The 25,868-nt window shown below is 49.9% G+C and overlaps 1 protein-coding gene and 1 long non-coding RNA gene across 2 annotated transcripts in view; one reads left to right on the plus strand and one right to left on the minus strand.

Annotated features, from left to right (window-relative positions):
* On the minus strand, positions 1–8,567 carry LOC117801845. Its single transcript, XR_004624594.1, has 3 exons — positions 8,395–8,567; positions 4,991–5,148; positions 1–84 (listed from the first exon to the last, which is right to left on the minus strand). It is a non-coding gene; the product is annotated as an uncharacterized LOC117801845 (long non-coding RNA).
* LOC100470692 (complement C3) overlaps positions 7,811–25,868 on the plus strand; it is a 25,473-nt gene continuing 7,415 nt past the window's right edge. The window contains exons 1-30 of the mRNA XM_019801891.2: positions 7,811–7,921; positions 8,054–8,261; positions 8,727–8,901; positions 9,075–9,145; positions 9,242–9,330; positions 9,413–9,495; positions 9,735–9,822; positions 10,560–10,662; positions 10,765–10,885; positions 11,143–11,258; positions 11,928–12,071; positions 12,165–12,371; positions 12,599–12,799; positions 13,090–13,251; positions 13,518–13,647; positions 14,543–14,620; positions 16,376–16,573; positions 16,733–16,844; positions 17,114–17,202; positions 17,305–17,444; positions 17,836–18,042; positions 18,751–18,802; positions 18,964–19,050; positions 19,222–19,425; positions 20,463–20,538; positions 20,969–21,137; positions 23,960–24,055; positions 24,218–24,371; positions 25,231–25,403; positions 25,567–25,725. Of these exons, the coding sequence (XP_019657450.2) occupies positions 7,851–7,921; positions 8,054–8,261; positions 8,727–8,901; positions 9,075–9,145; positions 9,242–9,330; positions 9,413–9,495; positions 9,735–9,822; positions 10,560–10,662; positions 10,765–10,885; positions 11,143–11,258; positions 11,928–12,071; positions 12,165–12,371; positions 12,599–12,799; positions 13,090–13,251; positions 13,518–13,647; positions 14,543–14,620; positions 16,376–16,573; positions 16,733–16,844; positions 17,114–17,202; positions 17,305–17,444; positions 17,836–18,042; positions 18,751–18,802; positions 18,964–19,050; positions 19,222–19,425; positions 20,463–20,538; positions 20,969–21,137; positions 23,960–24,055; positions 24,218–24,371; positions 25,231–25,403; positions 25,567–25,725 (3,963 nt within the window). The 5' untranslated portion in view covers positions 7,811–7,850. The remainder of the gene's footprint in view (positions 7,922–8,053; positions 8,262–8,726; positions 8,902–9,074; positions 9,146–9,241; positions 9,331–9,412; positions 9,496–9,734; positions 9,823–10,559; positions 10,663–10,764; positions 10,886–11,142; positions 11,259–11,927; positions 12,072–12,164; positions 12,372–12,598; positions 12,800–13,089; positions 13,252–13,517; positions 13,648–14,542; positions 14,621–16,375; positions 16,574–16,732; positions 16,845–17,113; positions 17,203–17,304; positions 17,445–17,835; positions 18,043–18,750; positions 18,803–18,963; positions 19,051–19,221; positions 19,426–20,462; positions 20,539–20,968; positions 21,138–23,959; positions 24,056–24,217; positions 24,372–25,230; positions 25,404–25,566; positions 25,726–25,868) is intronic.

A 25,868-nucleotide genomic window follows, 5' to 3' on the forward strand; every position in this document is an offset into this window, starting at 1 on the left:
AATGGGGCTATTTAATATTTTTGGTCAAATGAATCCCTCCTTTCCCCTCCCGGGCACTGGATTTTTGAAGTGATGTCGGAATACCTGCAAAGGAATATATGAAATTAGATCATGACGGTGGTTGCACAGCCTTGTGACTATACCAAAGCACTGAATCTTGCAAATTTTATGGTATGTGAATTTTATCTCGATTTAAAAATTAAATACATTTTTTAAAAAGAATATATGAAGCCCGCATGCGCAAGAGGCGTTCGGATTGTCGACAGGAGGCATCGGCGGGAGATGAGAGGCTGGGAAGAGTGTAAGACCAGAGTGTTTCTCCCCCAAGCTCCCTCCATGGGGGTCACCGCGCATTAGCAGCATTTCTCCATCCACTGGAGGCCCCAGCTCCAGTTTCTGAGAACCACTCCCTCCCTTTGCCCCTTCCAGCTAAAGATGGTGATGGGACCCCACAGTTGCCAGCAAGATGACACGGCACTCTCCTCCTTCTTCACCTTTACAATTGTCCCTGTCTTCATCGGCCCCCAAATTACCCACTTTGAGTGTGCTATCTCTTTCCGTCTGGGACTCTGAATGCTCACACACTAGCCCACCAGCAGACTTCACCACTAGAACATGATTGACACTTGCTGCCTGCCTTACCCCAAGGGTCTCCACCATCCTGATTTCCATGTTCAACATTCTCTTGCTTTTCAAGAAAATCCCTTCAATAAATTATTTCAAAAGACAAATTTGGGGTGCCTGGGTGGCTCAGTTGGTTGTGTCTGCCTTCTGCTCAGGTCATGATCCCAGGGCCCTTGGATTAAGCCTCTCTGGGTGTCATCATTGGGCTCAGCAGGGAAGTTGGCTTCTCCCTCTCCTCCCCCACCCGCCCCCACTGCTCGTGCTCTCTCACTGTCTCTCAAATAAATAAATAAAGTCTTTTAAAAAAAGGTCAGCCAGTTAAGCATTTGCCTTCGGCTCAGGTCACGATCCCAGGGTCCTGGGATCAAGCCCCATATCAGGTTCTCTGCTCGGTGGGGAGCCTGCTTCTCCCTCTGCCTGCTGCTCTGCCTACTTGTGATCTCTCTCTGTCAAATAAATAAAATCTTTAAAAAATTTTTTAAAAAGACAAATATATCTTCTTGCCAAGAAGGAAAGCCAACATAGTCACCATAAGTGAAGCCAAACTCACTTATTTACAGGTGGGGCATCCAATATTCCAAGCTCCATACTCATAGACTCTTGGTGTGAGAAAATGTCAGACCTTCTCTCTCAGATTCTCTTGCAGCTAGGGAGTGAGCACGTGACCCTGATTCCACTCGGCAGATGTACAGATTTAGATTTGAGAACCCACCACCCAAAGGAGGAGGGCTCAGGAAAGGGAGGCAGCAGAAGGGACATTGCGAGTGCCCAGGGTTGTCAGCGGAAGCCAGAGCTGCAGCTGGTTTCAGGAGAATGATTTAAGCTGTGGCCTTAGCTGCTGGCCTGCACCCTTATTTTGTCCCTTTCCATCTTCAAAGGCTGGTGATTTCATTAGCCACCAATATCCAACGGATAAATTCCTTTGCAGCTTAAATCACCCTAAGTCAGCTTCTGTTGCATAAGGAAGAATCACCACCAATCCAGATGGCAACATAAAAGCAAAAATGCAGTGGAGGAGGGGGGACTGTTATTATAGTCTAGCTGGATGCCATTGCCAAACAACAGAAGTTGGCCAACGTTCAGAAGGGGTTGGAGACACACTAACCCTTGTTCTTGATTTCTACACTCCCACCTGCCCCTCTGTCTTCCCCATCTTAGCAAAGATAAGTCTGTTTGAGTTGGTCATGCCAAAAATCGTGGAGTCATCTCTACTTCCTCTCTCTCATACCTCACAGCTAATCAGATCTTGTTCACTTGACCTGCAAAATATATTTAGAACCAACCATTTCGCAACACCTTCTGGGTCCCCACCTTAATCCAACCACCAACACTTTTCAGCTGGAGTATTGCACCAGTCCCCTCTCTGCTCCCACCTTCTGCTCTTGCTGCCCCCTACAATCCATTCTCCACACCACAGCCCAGAAGATCCTTTAAAAGCAGCTTTGGAATTGATAAAATGCCCAGTGTTTTTAAAAATCAATATATATGCGTATGTATATATAAAAGAATATTTTAAAAGCAATTCTCCCAGCTTCCTCTTTCCCTCAACTGCCCAATTCCTAACCCCCCCAACTCGAGTTATCTACCCAGGTTTTCTTTCTAATTATACTAGGGGAAAAAACCTGATAAATGGATAAGCAAACTGTAGTATATACATACAAAGGAATGTTTTTCAACCTTCAAAAGGAAGAAAACTCTGGCACATGCTACACCATGGATGAAACTTGAAGGCATTATGCCAAGTGATATAAACCAGGAACAAAAGGACAAATACGTTCTATGATCCCATTTATGTAAAGTACACAGCATCTGCAAATTCATAGACAAAAAGTAAAACAATGGTTAACAGAGGCTGAGGGGGGGTGGAAATGGGAAGTTAGTGTTTAATGGGGACAGAGTTTCAGTTGGGGAAGATGGGACGTTCTAGAGATGGATGGTGGGGACAGTGGCACAGTGATGTGAGTGTGCTTGATAGCATTCAACTGCACACTTGAAAATGGTTAAAATGGTAAGTTTTGTGGTGTTTAGATTTTATCACAATTTTAAAAATAAATATGGGGTACTTACATGGAAAAACAGACTATATATGTACATACACGTGTGCGTATACATATATATTTATTTATTTATCTTTTCACAAAAAGCTGCACACTGTACACCTAAATGCAAACTTTAGTTCTTCCCTTGAATAATCTGTCTTAGAAGTGTTTCCATATCAGCCCAAGCAGACCTCCTCATTCTTTTGCACAGCTGCAATATATTCCATTGTGTAGGTGCACAATAATTTATGCAACTGGTCCTGTACTGATGAGTCTTTGGGCTCGCTCCAATCCTTTCCTATAACATAAACGACTGCAATGAATAACTTCACGTGCATACATCATTTCACACGTGTGCAAGTGTTTCTGTCATGGGATTACTTGGCCGAGGAAACTATGCATTTGTCATCTTTATGAACATTATCAAATTCATCTCTATTGGGAAGGACTGATGTCCATATGTTAGCACGGTCGCTTCCCCACAGCCTCACCACGCTGCACACGATTTGTCTTCTGCATTTTGGCCATTCTAATGGGTAAAAATTACTATCTCATATTTCTCTTACTTTAACTTGCATTTCTCTTATTATGAGTAAGGTTGACTGTCTTTTCATAGGTCAAAGAAGCTTTTGTATTTCATTGTTTAAAAAAGACTTTATTTATTTATTGGACAGAGAGAGACACAGCGAGAGAGGGAACACCAGCAGGGGGAGTGAGAGAGGGAGACGCAGGCCTCCCGCTGAGCAGGGAGCCTGATGCGGGGCTCGATCCCAGGACCCTGGGATCAGGAGCTGAGCTGAAGGCAGATGTTTAATGACTGAGCCACCCAGGCGGCCCTTTTGTATTTCATTTTTTGTGAACATTCTGACCACACGTTTTGCTCAAGTTTTTCTACTGGGTTGTTTATATTTTGTATTATTAATTCCTAGAAACTCTTTACATATTATGGAGATTAGGGAGATTGTAATATGAAGTGGACTTTCCCCCCAATTTTTTAACTTTTCTGTGGTGTGATTTGACCTTATTTTTATCTCATGGAATTATTCGTCCTTCTTATTGTTGTTACCTTTGGATTTCAAGTCAGAGTAACAAAGGACCTACCCAGACCGACTCTGTTAAAACAGAAAAATAATGTCACTCTTCTTTTCAAATTCTCCAATGGTTCCCCCTCTTACTTAGACTCAAATCCACAACTATGAGGTCTCCTACAGGATCTGATCCTTGAATATTAATCTCAAATTATCTCCCACTCTCTCTGTTTTACCCACTTCATTCTAGGAGCACTGACCTCCTAATTATTTCTTAAATACTCCATGCACATTCCTACATCAGGACCTTTGTACTTGCTGCTCCATCTGCTGGAACACTTTTCCCAGATAGCCACGCGGCTCTTTCCTTCAGTTCACCTTCTCATAAGGCCACAAGACAGTACCCTGTCACTCCGTCCCCTGAACCTGCTTTGTTTCTCATCACCTGACATATACTAGTTATTTGGTCTTTGCTTCCCTCCCCCACTAGAATGTCAGCTCCAAGCAAGGAGACTGTCGTCTGCTCAACTACATCCCCAGCACCTACGAAAGTATGTGGCACAAGGTAGATATCCGAATATCTGACAAATGAAAGAATGAGTGGGTAAAGTAATGCATCAAAATGAGACTCTCCATGGCCTAAGAAGAATTTCAAGACCCTTTCTTACTACTCCCCAAATCACCATGCTCCAACTCCCCTTCCAGGTCTTTGCATGGGCTGTTCCCTCCCCCTGCTGTCTCACACCCCTAATCCTTCATCTGATGACCCTTACTTTCCTGAGACTTTCAGGTCTCAGCCTAAACACAGCTTCCTCCAGGATGCCTTCTTTGACTCCCCAGCCTGGATGGGGTAGGAGGTTTCTCTGGGCCCTCATAGCTCCTTATTATGGGGTAGTTTTTCCTGATCAGGCTGTCAGTTCTGTTGTGGCGCATATCACACCACTTTCAGACCCAATAATCAACCCCATACGTGACTGCTGAATTCTTCTCCCTCCTCCCATAGCAAGCAACAAGCTTCCCTTGGAAATTCTCACTGCGAGCCAGACCTCCTTGGACCAGGAGGAGAGGCACGTGATGGATGCCCTTAGGGACCAGCAAGCAAGGCCAGTTCCCGAAGCCTTGGGGAAAATAAGTGCGTGATCAGAAGCCCTCAGAGACCAAGAAATGACCTGAGGAGCCTGGGCTGAGACAGGAAGTGACCAACAGGGCATACACTGGCGATTTCGTCCAGGCTAGGACGCTCCTGATACCTCCTACCGGAGCAAGAAACGTCACCTTTCTGAGCTTCGGTTTCCTCACCTGTAAAATGGGAGGGTTGCTGGGCAGAAAGTCCCTACTAAGTGCCGGAATTTAGGTGTTTCATATATGACAGCCATTCACGGAAATGTTGCTGTGGGTGTAACTCCTTGCGTCCTGGATCCTGCCTGGCCTTTCCCGGGAAGCGATGGGCTGGAAGCCTGGAGGAGGAGGGAGCGAAAACAGAGGCCACACATCCCTGCAAAGCCGTCCCTCCCGCCCTGGCTTCCTTGCTGCAAACCCGGGGTCCCGGGGAGGGGAAGGCGGGCGGGATCTGAGCGGCAGTAGCAGCTGCTCTGGGCGTGCGGCCAACGTCCCCTCCCTCCACCACCCGCATTCCAGTGGGAGGAGGCCGAGCGCTCCTCAGTCTGGCTGGAGGCTCGCTGGCGCCCTCTCGCGGCCAAGTGCGAAGGTTGACCGTGACCATTAACTGCTGTAGTGGATCAGGGTGGATCCCACAGCTGGTCTGCGACCCCCTGCCCTCCTCCGGCTCCCTCTCAAGCACAGGTTCGCTTAACTTGCTGTGTGATCTGAGGCAAGTCACTTAACCTCCCTGTGCTTCAGTTTCCTAGCTGCACAGTTTCGGGCAGGACACTTCACCTTCTGGTGCTTAGGTTTTTCCATTTTGCAAAGTGGGTCAGTGGGTCGTTAGAATGCTGAGAGGATGAAAAGAGACAGTCTAGGCGAAGGCAGCTACAGCAAACACCCACTCCCCAGGGGAAGGGGTTTCCGTCCTGTTCACTGCTGTGTCCCCAGCACCCACAACAAGGCCAGACATGCAGCAGGTGCTTACATTTATTTTATGTATTAGTTATTGAACAAATGCTTATTCTTCATTTAGGGGACCTGAGGCTGGGGTGGGGAGGAGGGGACAGATGTATGAGATGTGAGGTCCTGTCTCTCATTCACCCAGCCCTCACTTTCGCTTCCATCCATTTGTTCATCGGATGATAAAGCTATATCACCTTGTTTTCAAGGTGTTTCCCACCTCCTCTGTTTTTCCCTTCCTGGGCCCAACCCCCAGACAAAAACTGAAACTCAAAGAAGCTGCAGGCCTGAGCGTATTTCAAAAGCCCCAGATGTGCTTACTTGACCGGGATTCCACCGGGGAGACAGAGATACTGGCATGGCGAGAGGGAGCCCAGACTGGACAGAAGGTGGGAGGGACTGAGACTAGAACCCCTGCCATCCCTCACCTTTCGACCGTACCTTGTTCTGGACACCTAGGAGTCCCTGGGACGGAGGAGGGGGGGATGTGGACACCAGGTGTGGGGACAAAGATCTGAAGGAGAGAGCTCACACCCAGCTGAGGGAGGGCTGAACAGAACCAGCGGAGATTCCCTGAGAGCACGGAACAGCAGTGGAATACACCACCCCAAGTGGACACCAATGTTCTAGAACCTTCCAAATTAGGTCTCATCTGTTTCCCTGATCCAGCTTTTAATTTGATTCTGTTGCTTCTTTGCTTCACAAGAGGTTGTTTACCATGGACCCAAGAGCATCCCCTGGAGCTTCACGGCACCTGCCTGACCCGGGGCAAGCTGCCCTCACTCACCAGGCCTCAGTTTCCTTATCTGTACAAGAGGTGGGAATTCTTACTTCAGCATAAATGCAGGACGTTTATGGTTCTTCTGCCTGTGCACAGACAGCATGTAGAACAGCATCTGGCACACAGTAGGTGCTCAATAAATGCCTGAGGAAGACATGACCAGACCCCACCGTCCCCTTTAGTTTCTAACACACCTGGTTTTCCAGCTCTCTACCAAGGTAAAGTCTGAAAAGCGGGCACAGTTTCAACCTAATTAACGAGAGGCTGTGAGATTTAAGGAGGAAATGCACCTTAAGCCCTTAGTCAGTCCTCATTAAATGTCCACTCCACAGGGACAGGGATTTTGTCTGTTGTGGTCACTGCTGTGTTCCCAGCATGCTAAGGAGGGCTGAGCTCATAGCAAATACTTATTGAATCTTTCTGGGATAAATGTATATTATCATTGTTTGGGGGAGATCTGGGGCTTTCCAATAAGCAAGACTCTCCAAGCTGGCAGTATCGGCTCCACTGAAAAACAGGAGAACCAGACGAACTTGTCTGCAGCCCTTCTGCTTCTAAGAGGCAGACACCACAAAGTGGGTCCAACATCTTTAAAGGGCATATTAAACAAGCAGTGAAAATTATTTCGGGACAGAGAAAGCCTTCTTCCAGGAATGCCTCAAGCATGATGTGTTTTTGTCCCTGGTTTAATATGTATAATTTGCCTTCTGGAAAAGGAGCCCAGAGAGCTTGGCATGATTCAAGAACAATGGACAATGGTCACAGTTTACCAAGCATAATTATGCAGAAAGATCTGAAGCTCAGCAAGAGAATTTGACCTGTGCCTTTCTGAGAAGGTTCCATTATGGTGGGTCCTGGCGCCGGATGGCTAAATGCCATGGCTTCTCATGTCCTGCCCCTGTTTGAGCAGTTTCCTCAGAAACTCACTAATTTCACAAGGGCAGAGGTGGGGACAATCCTGTTTCTTCCTGCACCTACCGGTCAGTCCCAAACCAAGCTCTGAGCCCAGTCTCCCAATCCTAGGCTCCTTGTTGGTCGAGGGGAAGGCTATGGGTCATGGAAAGGACAACCCCACCACCACCACTCTGGCCTCCAAGGCGGAGCTGGAATACTTCCTAGTGCAGCTGTCCCCAGCCTCCTGTGGAGGATGGGCTGAGAAGGGAGGAGCGGCCCCCTCTTCCCCCATTGGATTTATGGGGAGTCCCTCCCCACGTCTGTTTAGATATTAACTCAGCCAGGACAGGCCAAGGCAAACAGAGCAGACAAGAGGACAGGTGTCTGTGGCCTGTGGCTGCACATCACCCCCCCACCGCCATGGACTTGCTCTGGCCCGTGGGGTTGATTCTACTCCTCTTGGGGACCCCTCTTGCCCATGCTGAGCCACTGTGAGTCTGGGAAACGGAGGGCACTCCGCCGCTGCCTGCGTGATTCCCTGTATATGACCCTGCCTCTCAGCTGCTGCTTCCCCCACTTGAGTACCCCCCCCACCGCATGCTCCTGTGTTTGTCTACTGGCAGGTACATCCTGGTGACCCCCCGAGCCCTGCGGGTCGGCAGCCCTGAGACCATCCATGTACAGGCTCACTCGGACTCCCAGCAGTCCCTCAAAGGGACCCTGGAGGTGAACCTCACCATATGGGACTTCCCCATGAAGAAGGCTGTGGTGGCTAAGAGCCACCTCATTCTCTCAAAAGAAAACGACTTTATGAAACAGGCCTCCATGACGGTAGGTGACAGGCCAGGACGGGTAGTCACAAAGGGAGGCTCTGGGTCAGCAGCAAGGACAGAGAGGGGCAGACTCTAGAGAAACTTCCCACGAGGGACACTGGAAGATAGATGTAGGGTTTGGACATACTTACTGCTCCTCTTATGTCCGGTGCGGTTAGAAATCCAAAGTCCTCTGCGTCTGGGCTCGGCGAAGGCAGTGATGAGCCCGCACGATGTCTCTGTGAGCATTAATAAAAGGCGCCCTCTGCTGGTGGCTTGGGGGAACTGACTGTGGACTGGATTGCATTCCCACTTGGGCTGGATGCCCTCGTGCAGGAGCAACTTGCAAAGAAGGCAACCTTGCTCCCAACCACAGAGCCAGAGGGTCCCCATTCGATTGTTTCTCCCAATATCTGGCTCAGGGCTTTGCTCCCAGGGATGGAGACCTCAGCAGAGCCTGAGGAGCGTGGGCGTCTCTCCCCAGATTCCCGAGAGCCTGGTATACCCCCCACAACCAGGACAGCAGTATGTCATCATCCGGGCCACGTGGGCACCCATCTCGACCACTTCATTCATGGAGAAGATAGTACCGGTGGCACCCCATGCTGGCTACATCTTCATCCAGACAGACAAGCCTATCTACACCCCTGAGCACTTGGGTACAGCCTCCAGGCACTTGGCTGACTCTCATGCCCCGTCTCCCCCAGTGCCTGTTGTATTCCACCTCCCAAGGTCACCCTCTGTCCAAAGACCCCTCACGGCCCAAGATCCTAAAGATGACCTCCCTCTCCAGATTCTATCCAGAACTCAAGGGTCTTCCCTCTCCCTCCAGTTCAATACCGGGTGTTTGTTGTGGACCACAAGATGGATCCTGTGACCAGGATATTCACTGTGGACATCAAGGTGGCCTCTCCTGATGGGAGGGTGGATCCCAGACACTGAGGTTCTATCATGTGCTGAAGGCCTGGGGCCTGAACCACCCACCCCCTCTCCCCTCAGAACCCGGAGGGAATCACTGTGATCAGCCAGAATCTGCTGGCCGAGGACGGTTTCTTCACAAGATCCTTTAAACTCCCACAGATTGTCAGGTGCCCTGCTGGGAGCCCCGTGGATGGAGGGATGGAGGCTCTCCTTCTCAGTCTCCATTTCTCCTAATTCTCTGTGTCTCAGTTTTGGGACCTGGAGCATCGAAGCCAGTTACCAAAGTGCAGCCAAGCAGAAGTTCAAGGCAGCCTTTGATGTCAGGGATTATGGTGAGCAGGGTGTGATGGTCAGGGCAAGGTGGGACATGCAAGGAACAGGGCTGGAAGTGGAAAAGAGATATCCTGGTGCATCTACTGTGTGCCAGGGCCTAAGCTGGGTGCTGGTGAACAGGACTACGTGTTCCAGTCCTTGGGGGTTGCCAGAGTCACTGAGGAAGGAGTGAACAGGGAGGGGACAAGGGGGGAGACAGCAAAATACTGAGGTTGCCCACCGCCATTACTCCACCCAGTGCTCCCATCATTTGAGGTCCAGCTGAAGCCAAACAAGACTTTCTTCTACCTCAACGATGAGGCTCTGGGTGTGGACATCGAGGCTTGGTGAGTCCCCTTGTCCCCAGCCTGGCCAGAGGACCAGGAATGCCAAGAAACTGAATGGGTAGAGAAGCAGGACACTTCTGTGGCACTTAAGGTATGGTGGAGGTACTCTTTGCCACCCATGAGATATTCTTGGCCACCTACATTGTTTTGTGAGGTTGTCCAGACCACGTCTGCCACGTGTAGGTAGTACAGGCCCTCCCTTCAGGTCTCTGGCATTGTATAGGACACTTTGCCCACCTAATGAAGTCATGCCATGTCTCACAGCTCAGACCATCTCTGAAGGCCCACAAGGTTGCACAGGCACATTTGCCATCTTATGAAATTGTCCAGACTGTCTCCACAGCACTATGAGGTTGGATAGACCATTTGTCCACCCAAGGTTGTAAGGGCCATATCTGCCACTTCTCGACACTATGCAGACCATTCCTACGGCTCTATCATGCTATCTATGCCACCTAGTCTGTCTGATGAGGTTTTATGGGCTACCTCCACCATCTTGTGAGATTACCCAGGCCACATCTGCAACCCAACACAAAGCTTTATGAGACACATTATCACTTCCTAGTGTTGTGTAAGTGAGCAATGAAACCATCTAAGTTTTCAGGGAATACCTCTGTCCCTCCCAAAGATTGACCACCATCCCTGCAGCCTCAGGAGCTCATACAGGACATCTCTGCAACCACATGAGGTTGTGTGGGTGCTTCAGAGCTAATGGAATGACCCTCACCCACCCCCAGGTATGTATTCAAAGAGCCAGTGGATGGACATGCTCTGGCCATCTTTGGGGTAAAGCTGCATTCCAACCGGATGCCCATCCAGAGCTCCCTGCAGAAAGTGGAGGTGACTGAGTCTTGACCTCTCCTCACCCCAACTTCCCCCCCATCAACTCTCCTCTGCTCCCCAAGAAACCATCTCTTCTTCTCTCTCTCACCCTGAGAGCAGATCTCTGAAGGCCTGGGCCACGTCTCCCTCCAGAAGGACACACTGATGTCCACATTCCAAGGCCCTGAAGAGGACTTCATTGGGGCCTCAATCTTTGTCAACGTCACTGTGTTCTCTTCAGGTGCCACCCTCACCCAAGCTCCTGGCTGAGGTCAGGACAGTGTCCTTACCCAATCTAGACATTCCACCCATGTGACCACAGGCCACCTCCCAGCCTGTTTCCTCACCAGGGAAATGCAAAAATGCCAGAAAGGCTGGAAGGAGCTGTGATTTTGTCACTGTCTTTCCCTGTGTTCACCAAGACCAGCCTCCCATACCAGCAGCCCTACCAAGAAACTGAAACTCCTCCACAGACCTCACAGTCCCCTGTCTCTCCAGGGGGTGAGATGGTCCAGGCTGAGACCTCTGGGGTGAAGATTGTCCGGAGCCCATACAACATCAAGTTCATCAGGACACCCCAGTATTTCAAGCCTGGGATGCCCTTCCACGTTAAGGTCAGAGTCTGACTTCACTCCACCCAGGGGCTTGCGGCTCCCTTCCCCTAACAGACCCCTCTCAGGAGAAAAAAAGCCCACATTGGACTCACCTGTCCCCCACAATTCATCTATTTGAGAACTGAATCTATCATGCCTCTCAGACCAATACCAAACCTCTCTCAAGTCTCAACCCAGGTCCCCACCGGGCACTGCGATGGCTCCATAATTTCTCTGTGGGGTGCTTAGTGGTCACAGTCAGGCTAGAAGGTGGTGCTCAGGGGGTTATCTTGAGGCTACATTTGGACAGCAAGCATGCTGTTTTTACATGCATTCATTCCGGATGACTTTGAGATGTCGGATGGACATTAGGAAAACTAGAGACATCCTTCGGTGCCAGTTCTACTAAAGATTTCCCCAAGCCCTCCACATCTCTCCACTCCAATTCCCTCCACCTCCACCCCACCACCACACCAAAACCCAGGACCACCACATACGATTGCACACTGCAAAACTTGAAGGGGTGCCGTTCATAAAGACTCTAATATGAATGGTGCCCCCAGTGTAGTTCAGTGCACAACTTGTACAGCTATACAAGGCACTCCTGTCCGGATCAGATTCCCAGTACACACTTCTCATGCCAGGCCACCGCCAGGCCCGTCTTTCAGCTCACCCCTGATTCCACCTCAGGTCTTCGTCTCAAATCCTGATGGGTCCCCAGCCTCTAGAGTCCTTGTCCGATGCCAAGACAAACGAGACCGCACCTCAGCCAGTGGAGTGGCCATCTTGACCATCAACACAAATGCAAATAATCAGGAGAAGCTCCCTATCCTGGTACCTAATGGGTAATTAGTACCTAATGGGAGAGGGATGTTGGAGCTGTGTGAGCTAGAAGAGCTGGAAGTTTACTTGCCCATCACTCCCCAGGTAGAAACTGATGAGCCTCTCCGGCCAGAAGAACAGGCTTCAGCCACAATGACAGCTTGGCCTTACTCGACTCAGGGTGGGTCAGGGAACTTCTTGCACATTGAGGTGAACATGGACGCAGAGGTTGGCAGCAGCATCTACCTGAGCCTTGTCACAGGACATCAGAATTCTGAAACCAAGAAACAGATTACTCACTTCACCATCCTGGTGAGCGACTAGGACTAAAACCTAAGCCAAGGAATTATTTCCCTGGAACGTCCCTGGGTAGCTGGTTTGGAGAAATCGTAAACAGTGGTGTGAAGGTGGGAACCATTTGGGGTGGCCTCAGACTAAAGGGCTGAAGCAAAGAACTGTGGGTCTCCCTTGTGAGCTGAGATGGCCTCAGGAAAAGGTTGACCCTACCCTTCTCATTCTTGTCCTCCTTTGTCTCCAAGGTCCTGAGTAAGGGCCGGATTGTGCATGCCAAACATCAGTCAAAAAGTGACCACACAATAGCCACTATTGATGTGACTTCAGAGATGCTGCCCTCCTTCCGCATCCTGGCCTTTTATTTACTGCCTAGGGGAACAGGTCAGGATCCTGAACTGGTGGCCGACTCCGTATGGGTTGATGTGAATGACAGATGCATGGGGACGGTAAGCCAAATTCCTTGAAGTTGTACATTACCATTATAAAGCTTGGATGGGCAGAAAGTCTGTCCAAGTTGAAGGACTCCAAGTCTGGGGGCAGAGGAGATGTGCCCTTAAAAGCTCAACCTAGGGCATGGAGAACATGCAAGCAAATGTGTGGAGTTGGGATTGGCCTGGTGAAGTTCCTGGATGCTCCATCAGAGCCATGAGGAGCATAAACTTAAAAGTGGACTTGGGGAAGTCCCCTGGTAGCTTACGAGCCCCTTTTCCTGACATCTCTCTTTTTCCTGGCTCAGCTGAAGGTTGGTTTGAAGAAAGAAAGACTCTTCCAGACTTTGAAGCCCAACAGCCAAGTGGAAGTGAAGGTGACAGGTGATGAAGAGGCCACAGTGGGGTTGGTGGCTGTGGACAAGGCTGTCTATGTCTTGAACAGCAAATACAAGCTCACACAGAAGAAGGTGAGAATACATGGGTTTGGGGCCGGGAGATTGCCTGGAGGTTCTACTAACTGTGGCCTCAGCTTCCTCAGCAGTAAAATGGGCAACACTGATGGTTGCAAGGATTCAAGGAGCTAGCGCACAGCTAGATTGGAAGGTGATAAGAGCTCAATAACTGGGAGGTGGTGTGAGAATTATTATTTGAGGCAACAATTTCAGTGCACCATTGCTCCTTCCCTGAAAAGGTCATACAGGCTCCAAATTCAGGTTCCTATCTTATCCCCCAGGTCTGGGATGTGGTGGAAGAACATGACATTGGCTGTACAGCAGGCAGTGGGAAGGACGGACTTGCTGTGTTCAAGGATGCTGGATTGGACCTGAAATTGAGCACAGGGATGCACACCCTGGCAAGCTCAGGTACAGGAAGGGACATGCCAGGGTGGGTGGGCAGTGCTGTCTACTGGTTAAGAACATGTGGTTTTGGTGTCAGACAAGCTAAAATCTAGGACCCTCCTACTTACCATGAGTCAGTTACATTTCCTCTCTGAGGCTCAATTTCTCTGTCCATAAAATGGGGATAATAATAATAATAATACTAGAAGTGACGTCTTAGTTAAGATATAGGTTTGGCTATGGGTATCAGAGATACAAACTAACAGTGGCTTAAACAAGGTATAAGTTAATTTCTCACTCAGTAACGGTTCTGAGGTCATTCTGGGACTCAAGCTCCTTCTAGTTTGTTGCTCTGCTATATTCCAAGATGGCACCTCATCAGGACCTCATGCCAGGCAAGTGTATGAAGGGAAGTGGGAAGGGGAGACACTTTCTCAAGTCTCATTTGCTGGAACTCAGTCATGTAGCCCTACCTAGTTGCAAGGGAGGCTGGGAAATGTAGTCTTCATTCTGTGTGATATGCAAAAGAAGGAGGTTTAGCTGCCATGGATGAAGGGAGAGAATGGATACTAGGGACAGCGAGGAGTGTCTTCTTTCAGCTATAAATAATGATATCAATAACAGTTTCTATTTACTACAAGCTGGACACTGTGGTAAGTACTTTTAGATTCATGATCTCGTTGATAGAACTATGATTGTACCAATTTACATAGCTGGAAAAATTAATGCCCAGAGAGGTTAAGTGACTTGCTGAAGACTGCACAGCTTTTAAGTGGTGAATCACGAATACAAGGAGGCTACAGGATTAAATGAAATGACGTTTAGAAAGCACCGGGCATTCTGTAAGCACCCAATAAATATCAAGGATGTTGATAATGATCTTGACCATGGCCCCCTCATTCTTCTCTCTGACCCTCAGACTGGCAGTGCCCTCAGAGCCCCCCTGTCAGCCGCCACCGCCGCTCCCTGAAGAGGCTGGAGACCAAGAGGAATGCAGGTCAGAGCTAAAGCTGGACATGTCCCTCCTGGCTCCCTAACCTACTGTACTCATCAGAGCTTAGAGAAGAAAATTGAAACCACTGTAGGTACTTCAAGCAAAAAGAGAGGGATTTAATGGTGGGAGTTTGGTGCTTTCAAAATCATTAGGTGGTCTGCAGAGTGGATATCAAAAGGCTGCTTGCTGGGACTCAAGATCACCTCACTGCAGTTCTTGCAATGTCTGAAATCTCGGGAAACTACTGCCAATATGTCTTGCAATGCTGGTGGGTAGATAATGAAATGCAGAAATGTGCCCATTATAAAAACGCACATAGACTGGGGTTCACTCGTCAGCTACCAGTGCCACTTCTTCCACCCTCCAAATCTTACGCAAGATTGTCTCAGTGGCAGAATCTTATCCCATCTAGAACCCTAGAAGAGAGTCTGGGAAATACAGCTTCTAGATGTCTAGGCTCTGTGACACAAAAGTGAACGTAGACAAAAGGAGAGCTGGGTTCTGGGTGCCAGTTGATACTGGCAAACCTGCCATCCCCAAGGACAGGGTGCAGTCTGGAATAAGAAGCTCTGACGATAGGAGGCGGTACTGAGTGGTGTTGGAAGCATGGGTTCTATGAATATTCGATTTTTCAGTCTCTTTGAGCAATGCTCATGACTTTGTGGACCTAAATAAAGAGAAAGTAAGTGAAACCTAACAGAAATTGAGGTAAAACCTTGACTCTAATTTTGGTATTAAAAAAAAATTATGCTAAGCTCCTGGGAAAAGTTTAGAATATAAGCTGTTGTTTTATTTATGGCAATGATAAGTTATATCATTTAACTGTGATTATAGTTAATGGTAAACAATAAGATTTTTAATTGCTATATATTTTATAATTAATTAATTTATTTATTTTAGAGAGAGAGAGTGTGTGAGCAAGGGGAGGAGCAGAGAGAGAGGGAAAGGAAGAGAATTTCAAGCAGACTCCATGCTGAGTGTGGAGCCTGACCTGAGATCATGACCTGAGCTGAAACCAGGAGTCAGACGTTTGACCAACTGAGCCACCCAGGTGCCCCTGAATTGCTATGTTTTTATCTTTAAGTGCGTTCCTTCAGTTTGGTAACTTAGAAGCATTCCACTTAACGTCATGCTTTACAACAAGTTTTATGTTTCGATTTTTTAAAAACACATGATGAAAATCAGAAGTTGAAATGATGAAGCACCTGGGTGGCTCAGTCGGTTAAATATCTGCCTTCAGCTCAGGTCATGATCCCAGGGTCCCGGGATTGAGCCCCACATCAGGCTCCTTGCTCAGCGGGGAGTTTGCTTCTCCCTCTTCCTCTGCCCTCTCCCTGCTTGTATGCTCTCTCTCTCTCTCTCTCTCAAATAAATAAAATCTTAAAAAAAAAAAAAAGAAGTTGAGCTGGTATCTCTAATATGTAAACACGGCATTACCAATCCGTGTCAAGAAGGGAGAGGAGGAAGGGGGAGGATAAGAAGCTGTAGCACGGATTCTAATCCCAGCTCTGCTGCTTGGGAGCTGTGTGACCATGGGCCAGTGAATTAGCCTCTCTGTTGCTTAGCTTCCTCATCAGAACCCACCATATGGGTTTGATGTGAGACTTCAGGGGATGATACAGGCAAAGTGCTAGGACAAGCATCTGCCAGAGTTGTGGGTAAATAGAGACCAGGTGTATGTGGCTTTGAGGTAGATGGGTCCCAGCTTCCTCCAGTCCCACTCAGCCCCTCCTCTGTCCCTCTAACTCTGGTCCACAGTGAACAAGTTCAAGACAGAGCTGGAGCGAAAGTGCTGTGAGGCTGGGATCCGGGAGAGCCCCGTGGGGCTGTCGTGTGGGGAGAGGACCCGGCACGTCCGTCATGGGCCAACCTGTGTTGCTGCTTTCCTGACCTGCTGTCATCTGTCTGAGGCCCTGACTCAGGAGGCCCGGGAGGGGGAGCTGCTTTTGGGGACATGTGAGGAGGACATGGCAGGAGGCAGGGGGTTGGGGCTTGCCTGAGGGGCGTGAAGAGCCATGGGAACGAGTCACGGGGAGATACGGGCCATGAAGGGACGGGGTGGGAGGACCGTGGGAGAGATGCAAGGAGACACTGGCCCACATCCCCTCCCTGCAGCGGATGAAGATGAGGACTTAGATGACATCTTCCTGGAGGACCAGCCTATCCGAACCTTGTTCCCTGAGAGTTGGCTCTGGATGAAGTTTAAACTGCCGAAAAGTAAATCAGGGTAGGACCACAGCCCCCGTGGCAGCATCTGGTCCCTGGCCCTTCCGGGCATCAGTGGATGTCGATCATAGCCAGTGCCCCCACTGGTGACACTGAGCTCTCAGTATGGTCAGTATAACCACCCTGGATGGGGATACGCATCCCAGTGGTTCCCCCAAAAGGACGACCCTCTAGTGGCCCACTGACCCCTGGACAGTGACCCCCAGTGCAGAGGCTCTGTCCAGGCAGCACAAAGTCACTAAAGCCCCCCCTTCCCCCCTCCACTTCCAGAGGCATCTCCCACTACAGCACTCTTGTGAATGTGCCAGATTCCATCACCACGTGGCAGTTAGTGGCTGTCAGCCTCAAGCCTGGACAAGGTGACCCCACAAGCCCAGGGCTGAGGAGATGGGAGAATGGTGGTCCTGCCCAGCTGGGACAGCTGGCCTCTGCTTAACGCCAGCACCCTCCCCTGGCTCTAGGTCTCTGCGTCTCAGACCCCTTTGAGCTGACAGTTATGAAATCACTTTTTGTGGATCTCAAGTTGCCCTCCTCCGTGGTCAGGAATGAGCAGGTCCAGATCCAAGCCGTGCTGTACAATTTCAGGACAGAGCAGGTCAAGGTGAAGCCTGAGCTCTCCCCTCCTCTCAAACCATCCATCAATGTGTTTTATAAAGGGGTTGGAGTGTGGCCATTATTCTAAGGGGCCAGTGAAGTGGTTGCCCGTTTGAAAGCTTCTGGGGTATTTTCTCATTTAAAACGTACAGTAATCCCAGCAGATGGCTGCTCTTACTGCTTTTGGGGTAGATGTGAGGAAATTGAGGCACGAAGAGATTAAGGGGCTTTCCTGAGGTCGCACAACACATCAGTGGCAGGCGAGGTCTTTGCTCTCAACCACTATGCTGTGCTGTCATCTATTTGGGATTTTCAGGGTGGGGAGAGGGAGGGAATTGTGACTAGGGTCCTAGACCACCCCATGCATCAGGACCCCTTAACTGCCCACCCTGCCCCAGGTCCGTGTGGAGTTTCCCTACAAGGAGCCGCTATGCAGTGCGTCAAAGCCAGATGCCCCATCCCGCCGGGTGGTGGTTGTGCCCCCCACCTCCTCCAAGATGGTGCCCTTTGTGCTTCTCCCACTTGAGATAGGCAAAGTGGACGTGGAAGTCAGGATTAGGACAACTGAGGTTGAGGACCACATAAGGAAAACACTTCTGGTCAAGGTAATGGGTGCCCCCACCTCTTGCTAGTGGGCAGACAGTGGGGCTTCCCCAGGGCTCCCAGGCTGGGATCCCAGGACGGACAGGTATGCCCAGGATCAACAAAGAGGCCTCTCAGATGGGAGTGAGGTGCAAGAGAATGGATTTGAAAGTTCAATCACGGAGTCCCCACTATGGGACTTTGTTGTCAGGGTGGGTTCAAGCCTTGTCTCTGCTGTGTGACCTTGGACAATTTACTAAACTTTTCTGAGCCTTTGTTTCCTTATTTGCAAGGTGTGATAATCATCATACCTAGAGCTGTGAATAATAATCAGAGAGTTGTGGAAATTATATCTCATATCTGGTTGTGTACAACCCATCAATAATACTTTATTTACTTCTCTTATTTACTTGATGTATTTACTTACCAAACACGTGTTCAGCACTTACGGTATAAACACTTTAAGAAAAGTAACTCGCTGAGCCATCAGAACAATCATATGAAGTAGGAACCTTTTATGGTTGAGAAAACTGAGGCACAGAGAGGTTAAGTAATTTGCCCAAGGTCACACAGCTAGAACGTAGAAGGGTTGGGATTTGAACCCAGATATTTGGGATCCAGAGTCTGTGCTCTTTATAGCTAACCAACGCCTCCTCCTACTGTCATTGTGATTGTCATTATTACTATTATTGCTGTTTTTTTTTAACTTGCTTCATCATTCCATCTCACAGGCAGGAGGGCAGATACAGCAAATATCCCATAGCACCCTCCTGAACCCCCAAGGTTTGTGGGGTCCGCAGGGAGCATGTGGGATCCTAGCACCATGTCAGGATGGAGGGAGGAGCCAGGTGGGCAGTCCGAGCTTCTCCCGGCTCTGCACACCCTGACCTCCCCAGCTCCAGAATCATCTGTTTGTCACAGAAGCTTGTGCCTGCTCAACCTAGGTCAAACCCAGACGGAGGTGCTGCCAAGGCAGAACTTTTTGAACATGGTGCCCAATACAGAGGCAGAAGTGTTTGTCAGTGTCCAAGGTGCTTAGGACAGAGAGGACTCCTGGGGGGGAAGGATTGGGAGACTGGGGAGCTGGTTCCTCCCACGCTTGCCTGGGTACAGGAGCAGGGGGGGCTGGGGTGCCCATGGGGGGCGATCAGAGAGCCATGGTGGCTCAGGCCATTCCTGAGATGACCCTGCTCATCTGATAGGTGACATCCTTGGCGAGACTATCCTGGGCACCCTGACACCTGGAGAAAAATGGCAGCTACTGAGGGTCCCGACCGGTTGCCCTGAGCAGACACTGAGCAAATTGGCACCTGTGACCATCCTGACCCGCTATTTGGATGCTGCTGGCCAGTGGGGCAAGGTTGGAGTGGAGCTCAGGGACCAGGTGATACAGAACATTGTCAGAGGTGAGTGGGGGGGTTCCCTCCTGTGACCTCAAGGAGGGTGTCTGGGACTCTCTGGAAGGGTGTCTGGGGTACCCGCAGGGTTGAGTGTGGTCCCCACGGGACTCTCCCCAACAATAACATTCATATTCTGACTCATCTCCAGGTTACAACCTGGTACCAAGTCCCCCAGGTACTCCTTCATCTGGACCCCTCTCCCAGGCTACAGTCTGACAACAGACACCCTGGTTTACCCCCAAAGCAGCAGCCCCCAGGTTCTCTTATATCCAGACGCTTTCCTAGGTTACACCCAGTCATACCCCTAGAGAACTCCCAAGCAGAAAACTCCAGAATATTCCCAGGTGGTGGCCTCCCCACTACACCTTTCCAGGTTATATCCACACCTCCCATAAAACCAGAGACACACACTCCTGGTTATACCCAGACAGAGACCCTCAAGTTAATCTGGGCACTGACCCCTCTTTCCAGTTACACTCAGACACCAACTCTCCATCCAGGCGCTTTCAACAATAACCCTCAGGTAACACCTTGACACTATCACCCCCAAAGTTACCCCCAAACAGTAAGCTCCCAGGCAACCTTCACTTAAGTAGCAACATTCAGAATACACCTGAGAGATACCCCTCCAAGATTAAACCCAGCAGCAGCCTCCCCTAGACTACACAGACACAGTGACACCCCTAATTTATAACCAAGAAACAACCCCCAAGAAAACTCCCAGGTAGTGGCCCCCAGAGAACCCCCTTTCCTGAGTTCCACCTTCCACAATCCCTCTGAGCAGAAATTCCCAGTCACACCCTTCGATTTCCGAGGTTACTCCCAGATGACACTGGACACTGGCTCCCACGGTCACACCTGGGCCCTGCCGCCACCTCCTGATACACCTAGACAAGTCCCCTCCTATGGTTACACCTAGATATGATGCCCTCCGAAGTCCACCCACATCTTGCCCCCATATTGTGCCTGATAACTGACTCCCCTTCATAGCCACACCCAAATGCCAAATCTCCCTGGAAGTTCTCCTCCACCCATTTCTCCAGGTTACACCCACATGCTGACCTACCGGAGTGCACACGGCACCTACCACATCAGCAACGGACACCCGGGAAGCACCTGGTAAGGACGAGGATGTTGGCAGTCCTGCCACTCTGAATGAAGCCCAGAGGCCAGCCTGCGGCTTGATGACCCCAGGAGCACCATGCAGCAGGGGTTTGGGGCAAGCAGCCTTTGGGCCAGAAGTATTGCTACTTGGATTTTCCCTGAGGGTTACCTGGGAGTTTATGGTTTGGGGGTAACTTTGGGGCTGATAGTGTCTGGGTGTTACCTAGGGGTTATTGTTGGGAGTACCTGAATAGAGAGTTGGTGTCTGAATGTTGGAGAAAGGGGTAGTGTCCATGCTGGCAGACCTGGAGAGCAGCAAATGAAGGGTCAGTCTGGAGCAGTCTGGAGCAGCAGGTGTAGACTCCCCCTAGTGTGGATGCCCCTGTCCTAGAATCCCCTTGGCTACTATTCCCAGTCATCGCCCACCCCGTCTCCCTCCTGACAGGCTCACGAGCTACGTGTTCCGGGTCTTTGCCCTGGCCTACTCTATCACGACAACCAGCAAGCTTGATCTGCAGTCTCTCTGTGCCACTGCCAACTGGATCATCACTGAGAGGCAGGCAGAGGATGGGCACTTCTTGGAGAATGGCCCTGTGATCATGGAATCGATGCAGGTGCCCACTGTCCTCCCCCCTCCTGGGCTGTTCAAACCCAGGCCTCTGTGCACTGATAGGATGAATCTGAGGCCCCTGACCTGTTGATAGGTAAAATGAGAACAGGAAAAAGCCAGGGCCTGGCACCCAGCATCACATCCCCCTGCTCTGGACCACCCTGCACTCTGTTACAATGTCAGAGAGGCTGGGAACTCCTGGGACCCCGTGATGTGCCCCCTTCACTTCGAGTGGTTCCAGTCCTAGTTCTCTTCCCTCTGGGCTGAGTCTTCTCACCCCCCCAGCCAACACAGCCATCCCTACCAAGTACTCCTCCACATCAGCCACCAGAAATAGCTTTCCAGCAGTTTGGGATGTCTCTCCCCTGTTCAAACACCTTCCATGGCTCACAGTTGTCTATGACGGTATCTCTCTATTATGTCCCTCTCTTCTCTATCTCCCCCCAAGCCTTACCCCTCACTACTCCCTGATCACAGATCCCTCCAACTCTCTGCATCGTTGCTTATGCTGCTCTCTCCGCATGGAATAGCCATGCCCCATCCCTTTTTTTCCTTGGCTGGCCAAATTATGTTTTCTCTTTAGATTTAGCTCAAACCCACCGCCTTCAGGGGTCTCCCCTGAATACCAGCCCGGTGCGTGTCTCTATTATTGTACCTACAACAGTAGGGACGTCATTCACTCATTCAACAGACATCTATCCAGCAACTGCTGTGTACCAGGCCTTGTACTAGACAGAGGGGAGACATAGCAGTAAATAAGACATTTACAGCCCCTGCCTTGTAGTACTCACAAGCTGGGGTGTGGGAGGAAGATGGAAGTTAGCCAAATAGTTATAACTAGTAATTGTTTAAATCACAACTGTGCTGAGTTTCATGGGAAAGAAATACCAGGAGAGAGTATTTAACAGGGGCCATGCCTGGTCAGGGAACCTGCAAAAGAAAGGGACAAAAAGCAGCAACTGAAGAAGGAACAGAGTTGATGGGGGAAGAATGGGAAAGAGAGATCCAAGCAAAGGGAGCAGCACGTGCAAAGGCCCTGAGGCCCTGGCATGTCTGAGGAAAAGCAAGAGACCAGAGCCCAAAGATGGCAAAGGGGTAGTCCGTCCTGAAGCCTGAGAGGAAGGAGAGATGCCAGGCCCTAAAACCTGCAGGGCCTTGGGGGCCTCAATGAGGATTTGAAATGGTCTGTTCAGGGTTTGCTTTCCTTGCACTGTGAGTCTTTCCAGTGGGGGGAAGCAGGTCTGATTCATCATAGTTGGCAAATGTTTGCTGAATAAGACTCTGGGTGAGTGCATGAACCCAGAAAAGACAGATTGCAACCCCTGTATGAGCAGGGAGCCAGATGCTGTACAAGAAGGTGGTACAGAGGGAGGTTACAAACAGGTTTCACAGGCACACAGATCGGAGTTTCTTTCTACCAACAGACACTTACCAGGCACCTACAATGTGCCAGGCACTGCTTTAAGCCCTAAGGACCTGGGTCAAGCAAAATAGACAAAAATCTCTGCTCTCATGGGGCGGACACTCTTGCCAAGGACGGACAGACAATGAGCATGAGAGCAAACTAACTGATGTGGCATGCATGGCAGAAGTGACGTGGGGAAAGATGCTGGGAAAGGGGAATCAAGGGGATGGGGTGTCCTTTTGGAAGGCTTCATGAAGAGATGATGTTCATACAGACCTGAGGAGGTGAGGGAGCAAGTCATGTGGATAATCAGGGAAAGAGTGTTCCAAGCAGAGGAAACGTGTGCAAAGACCCTGCGACTGGAAGTGCCCAGTATGTTTGAGGAACAGTGAGGAGGCTGGGACAGGGTACACAACCCTGGAGGAGAGGAGGAAGAGGAGAGCTGAGGGAGGAGGTGGGACAAATGGTACAAGGCCTTTGGGGCTGCAGGGAGGACTTGAGCTTTTCCTCTGAGTGAGATGGGAGCCATGGAGGGTTCTGAACCAAGAAGGGACACAACCTGATTCAAAAGTTCCCAGGCTTCATTGGCCACCATGGGAAGAAGAGATTGTGGGGTGGGAATTAATTCCTTGGGGCTCTTGTAAAAAGTATCACAAACTGGATGGCCCAAAACAACAGAAATGTATTTATTTTGTCACAGTTCTGGAGGCTAGAAGTCCCAGATCAAGGTGTCAGCAGAGCCACGCTCCTCCTGAAAGCTCTAGGGGGAATTTTTCCTTGTCTCTTCTAGCTCGATGGCCTCTGGGCAGTCCTTCGCATCCCTTGATTTCTAGCTGCACCACTCCAACTTCTGTCCCCATTCTCATTTGCCCTCCTTCCTTCTGTGTCTTCATATGGCCTTCTTTTAGGACAGGGCCCACTCTAGTCAGTATGACCTCCTATTAATTTAACTAATTACATCTGCAAAGACTCTATTTCCAAGCAAGATCAATTCTGAAGTTCTGAGTGGACATGAATTTTTTTTGGGGGGGGGTACTCTTCAACTCAATACAGAGGCTGAAGATGGAACTAGAAGACTAAAGAGGAGGTTGGACCCTAAATCAGTCATTTACCAGCAATGGGGAGACCACCTCTCTGACCATGACTTTCCTCATCAGGAAAATGGAACTGCTGAAAGAATGCTTTGAGATAGTGTGCAGTTTAACACATCACCCTCCATGGCTGTTGGCTTTGGTTGGTAATGCAGACCTCACCCAGGCAAATCTTGAGGTGGTTCCTCCTCCTCTCTCTCCACATCCTGCTTTCAGCATCCTCCACGCCAGAGCTGAGCACCTGGGAGCTTTTCAAGGTCACACAGGAGAGGTTGGGGAAAGTCTCTCCAAGACACTAGGGGGATCATGAGTGTGATCCTGCATCCACAGGGTGGCTACCGAGGCTCTGAAGCAGACATATCCCTCACAGCTCTTGTCCTGATTGCCCTGGATGAGGGGAAGGACTTGTGCAGCCAAAGGATACCGGTAAGACCCAAAGAGGAGGGCAGGTTCTGCAGAGCCCTCTAGATCTCCTCCCACAGAAAGTGCCCCCATCCTCATGTCCCTCCCAGTGCATCCCTCTCTTCTAACTCCTAGACCCCTTTCCTCTAATCGACCCCCTCTAGTTTGCTTTCTCTAACTTTCTAGAATTTGCCTGCCAGCATGGAGCGAGCCCGTAGCTTCCTGGAGGAACGCCTTCCCAAAATTAATACAACCTTTGCAATAGCAATAGTCTCCTATGCTCTGGCCCTGACCGATAGCCCCCGAGCCAATGACCGCCTGGACAGCTTTGCCAGCCATGGTGAGTGTGGGCCACTTCTTAACCAGCTGTGTGTTAACCACAGTCATGGGGGCAGGAGGAGAGGGATTGTGTGATTTCAAATTCAGCAATGTGTGATTCATCACTTAGCATTTATCGAACATCTATGGTGTGCCAACTCTTGAGCTCAGACTCTGAGAAACCAAGGTGAACAACAATGATATGGTCCTTGCTCTCAAAGGTCCCACCATCCCTGGGGGAAACAGGCAAAAGACAAACAGATCGACTATAAATTGAGAAAAGCACTGAGATGATAACATACGAGATGGGTAGGAGAGATGATGAGGGAAGAGGAGTATGGATTAGAGAACTGGGAAGGACTCTGTGAAAAGGGAACTCCTCAGCTTGAATAAAAGATAAGAAGGCCCACCTGTGTGAAAGGCCAAGAACATTCCAAGCTAAGAGAATAACAATGTGCAAATGCCCTGAATTGGGAAAGTTCTCGACAAGGTCAAAGATGGAAAAAAAGGTCATAAAATGTGGTTAACTGAGAGGGATCTGCCTCTCATGGCTTGTCCAAGGGTCCTTATCCCATCCTCCTCCAAGTCAAGAGGAATAGAGTTAGGAAAACTCACTTGCGGTGGGACTGGTGGGACTTGGAGGAGCTTTTCTGAACCTTAATTTCCCCAACTCTAAACAGTTAGAGTCCCTGTCTCCTAGGCATCTAGGAGACATCTGTTCTGAAAATGAAATGTCTCTATGCCTCCTCAAAGAGTTTCACATAAAGAAAGTGCTCAATAAAATAGTGAATGAGAAAATTTGGGCCAGATGACACAAGGAGAGGACAGATTTTGGTAGATGGGCCCAGTTTTGGGAGACAAAGTGGCCATCCATCTCCTAGACAAAACCCACTGGCCCAAGGACCACCTGGACGAGAACTCCCTGTACACCGTTGAGGCCACGGCCTATGCGCTGATGCAGAAGGTGGTGTTGGGTCGGCACAATGAGACGCACGCCATTGCCAAGTGGCTACTGGAGAAGCGGGAGCTAGGCGGAGGCTTCAAGTCCACCCAGGTGACCCGGTTCTCGGAAAGAGGGGGTTGGGGGAGGGGCGCTAGCCGAGGTGCCGACAAGGCCAGCCCACCGGAAGGAGCTGCCCTTGGTGCTGATTTGACACTCTGAGCGTTCCCGGGGTGCTGTCAGTGGTGCTGATCCGCGGCCCCATCCCAACACCTAGACCACTGTGGTGGCCCTTGAGGCCCTCACTCGCTTCCGCGAAGTTGTCCCTTTCGATGGTGTCCGGGATCTCCGGGTCCAGATAAGCGTCCCCAAGAAAGCCTTGGACTTGGAGTGGATCATCGATCAGAACAATGCCTACCAGCAGCGGTCAGCAAAGGTAGGGCACTGAGGGACAGACAGGAAGGCCATACAGAGGTGGCACTGGGGATAAGGCCAAGAGTTGTATTACTGCCAACCTCCCTCTCCAAGATTATCTTACAACCAGTGTCTATACTGTCAATATATTGATTCATTTATTCC

The sequence above is a fragment of the Ailuropoda melanoleuca genome, chromosome 4 (assembly GCF_002007445.2).
Source record: "Ailuropoda melanoleuca isolate Jingjing chromosome 4, ASM200744v2, whole genome shotgun sequence".
Classification (NCBI taxonomy): Eukaryota; Metazoa; Chordata; class Mammalia; order Carnivora; family Ursidae; genus Ailuropoda; species Ailuropoda melanoleuca.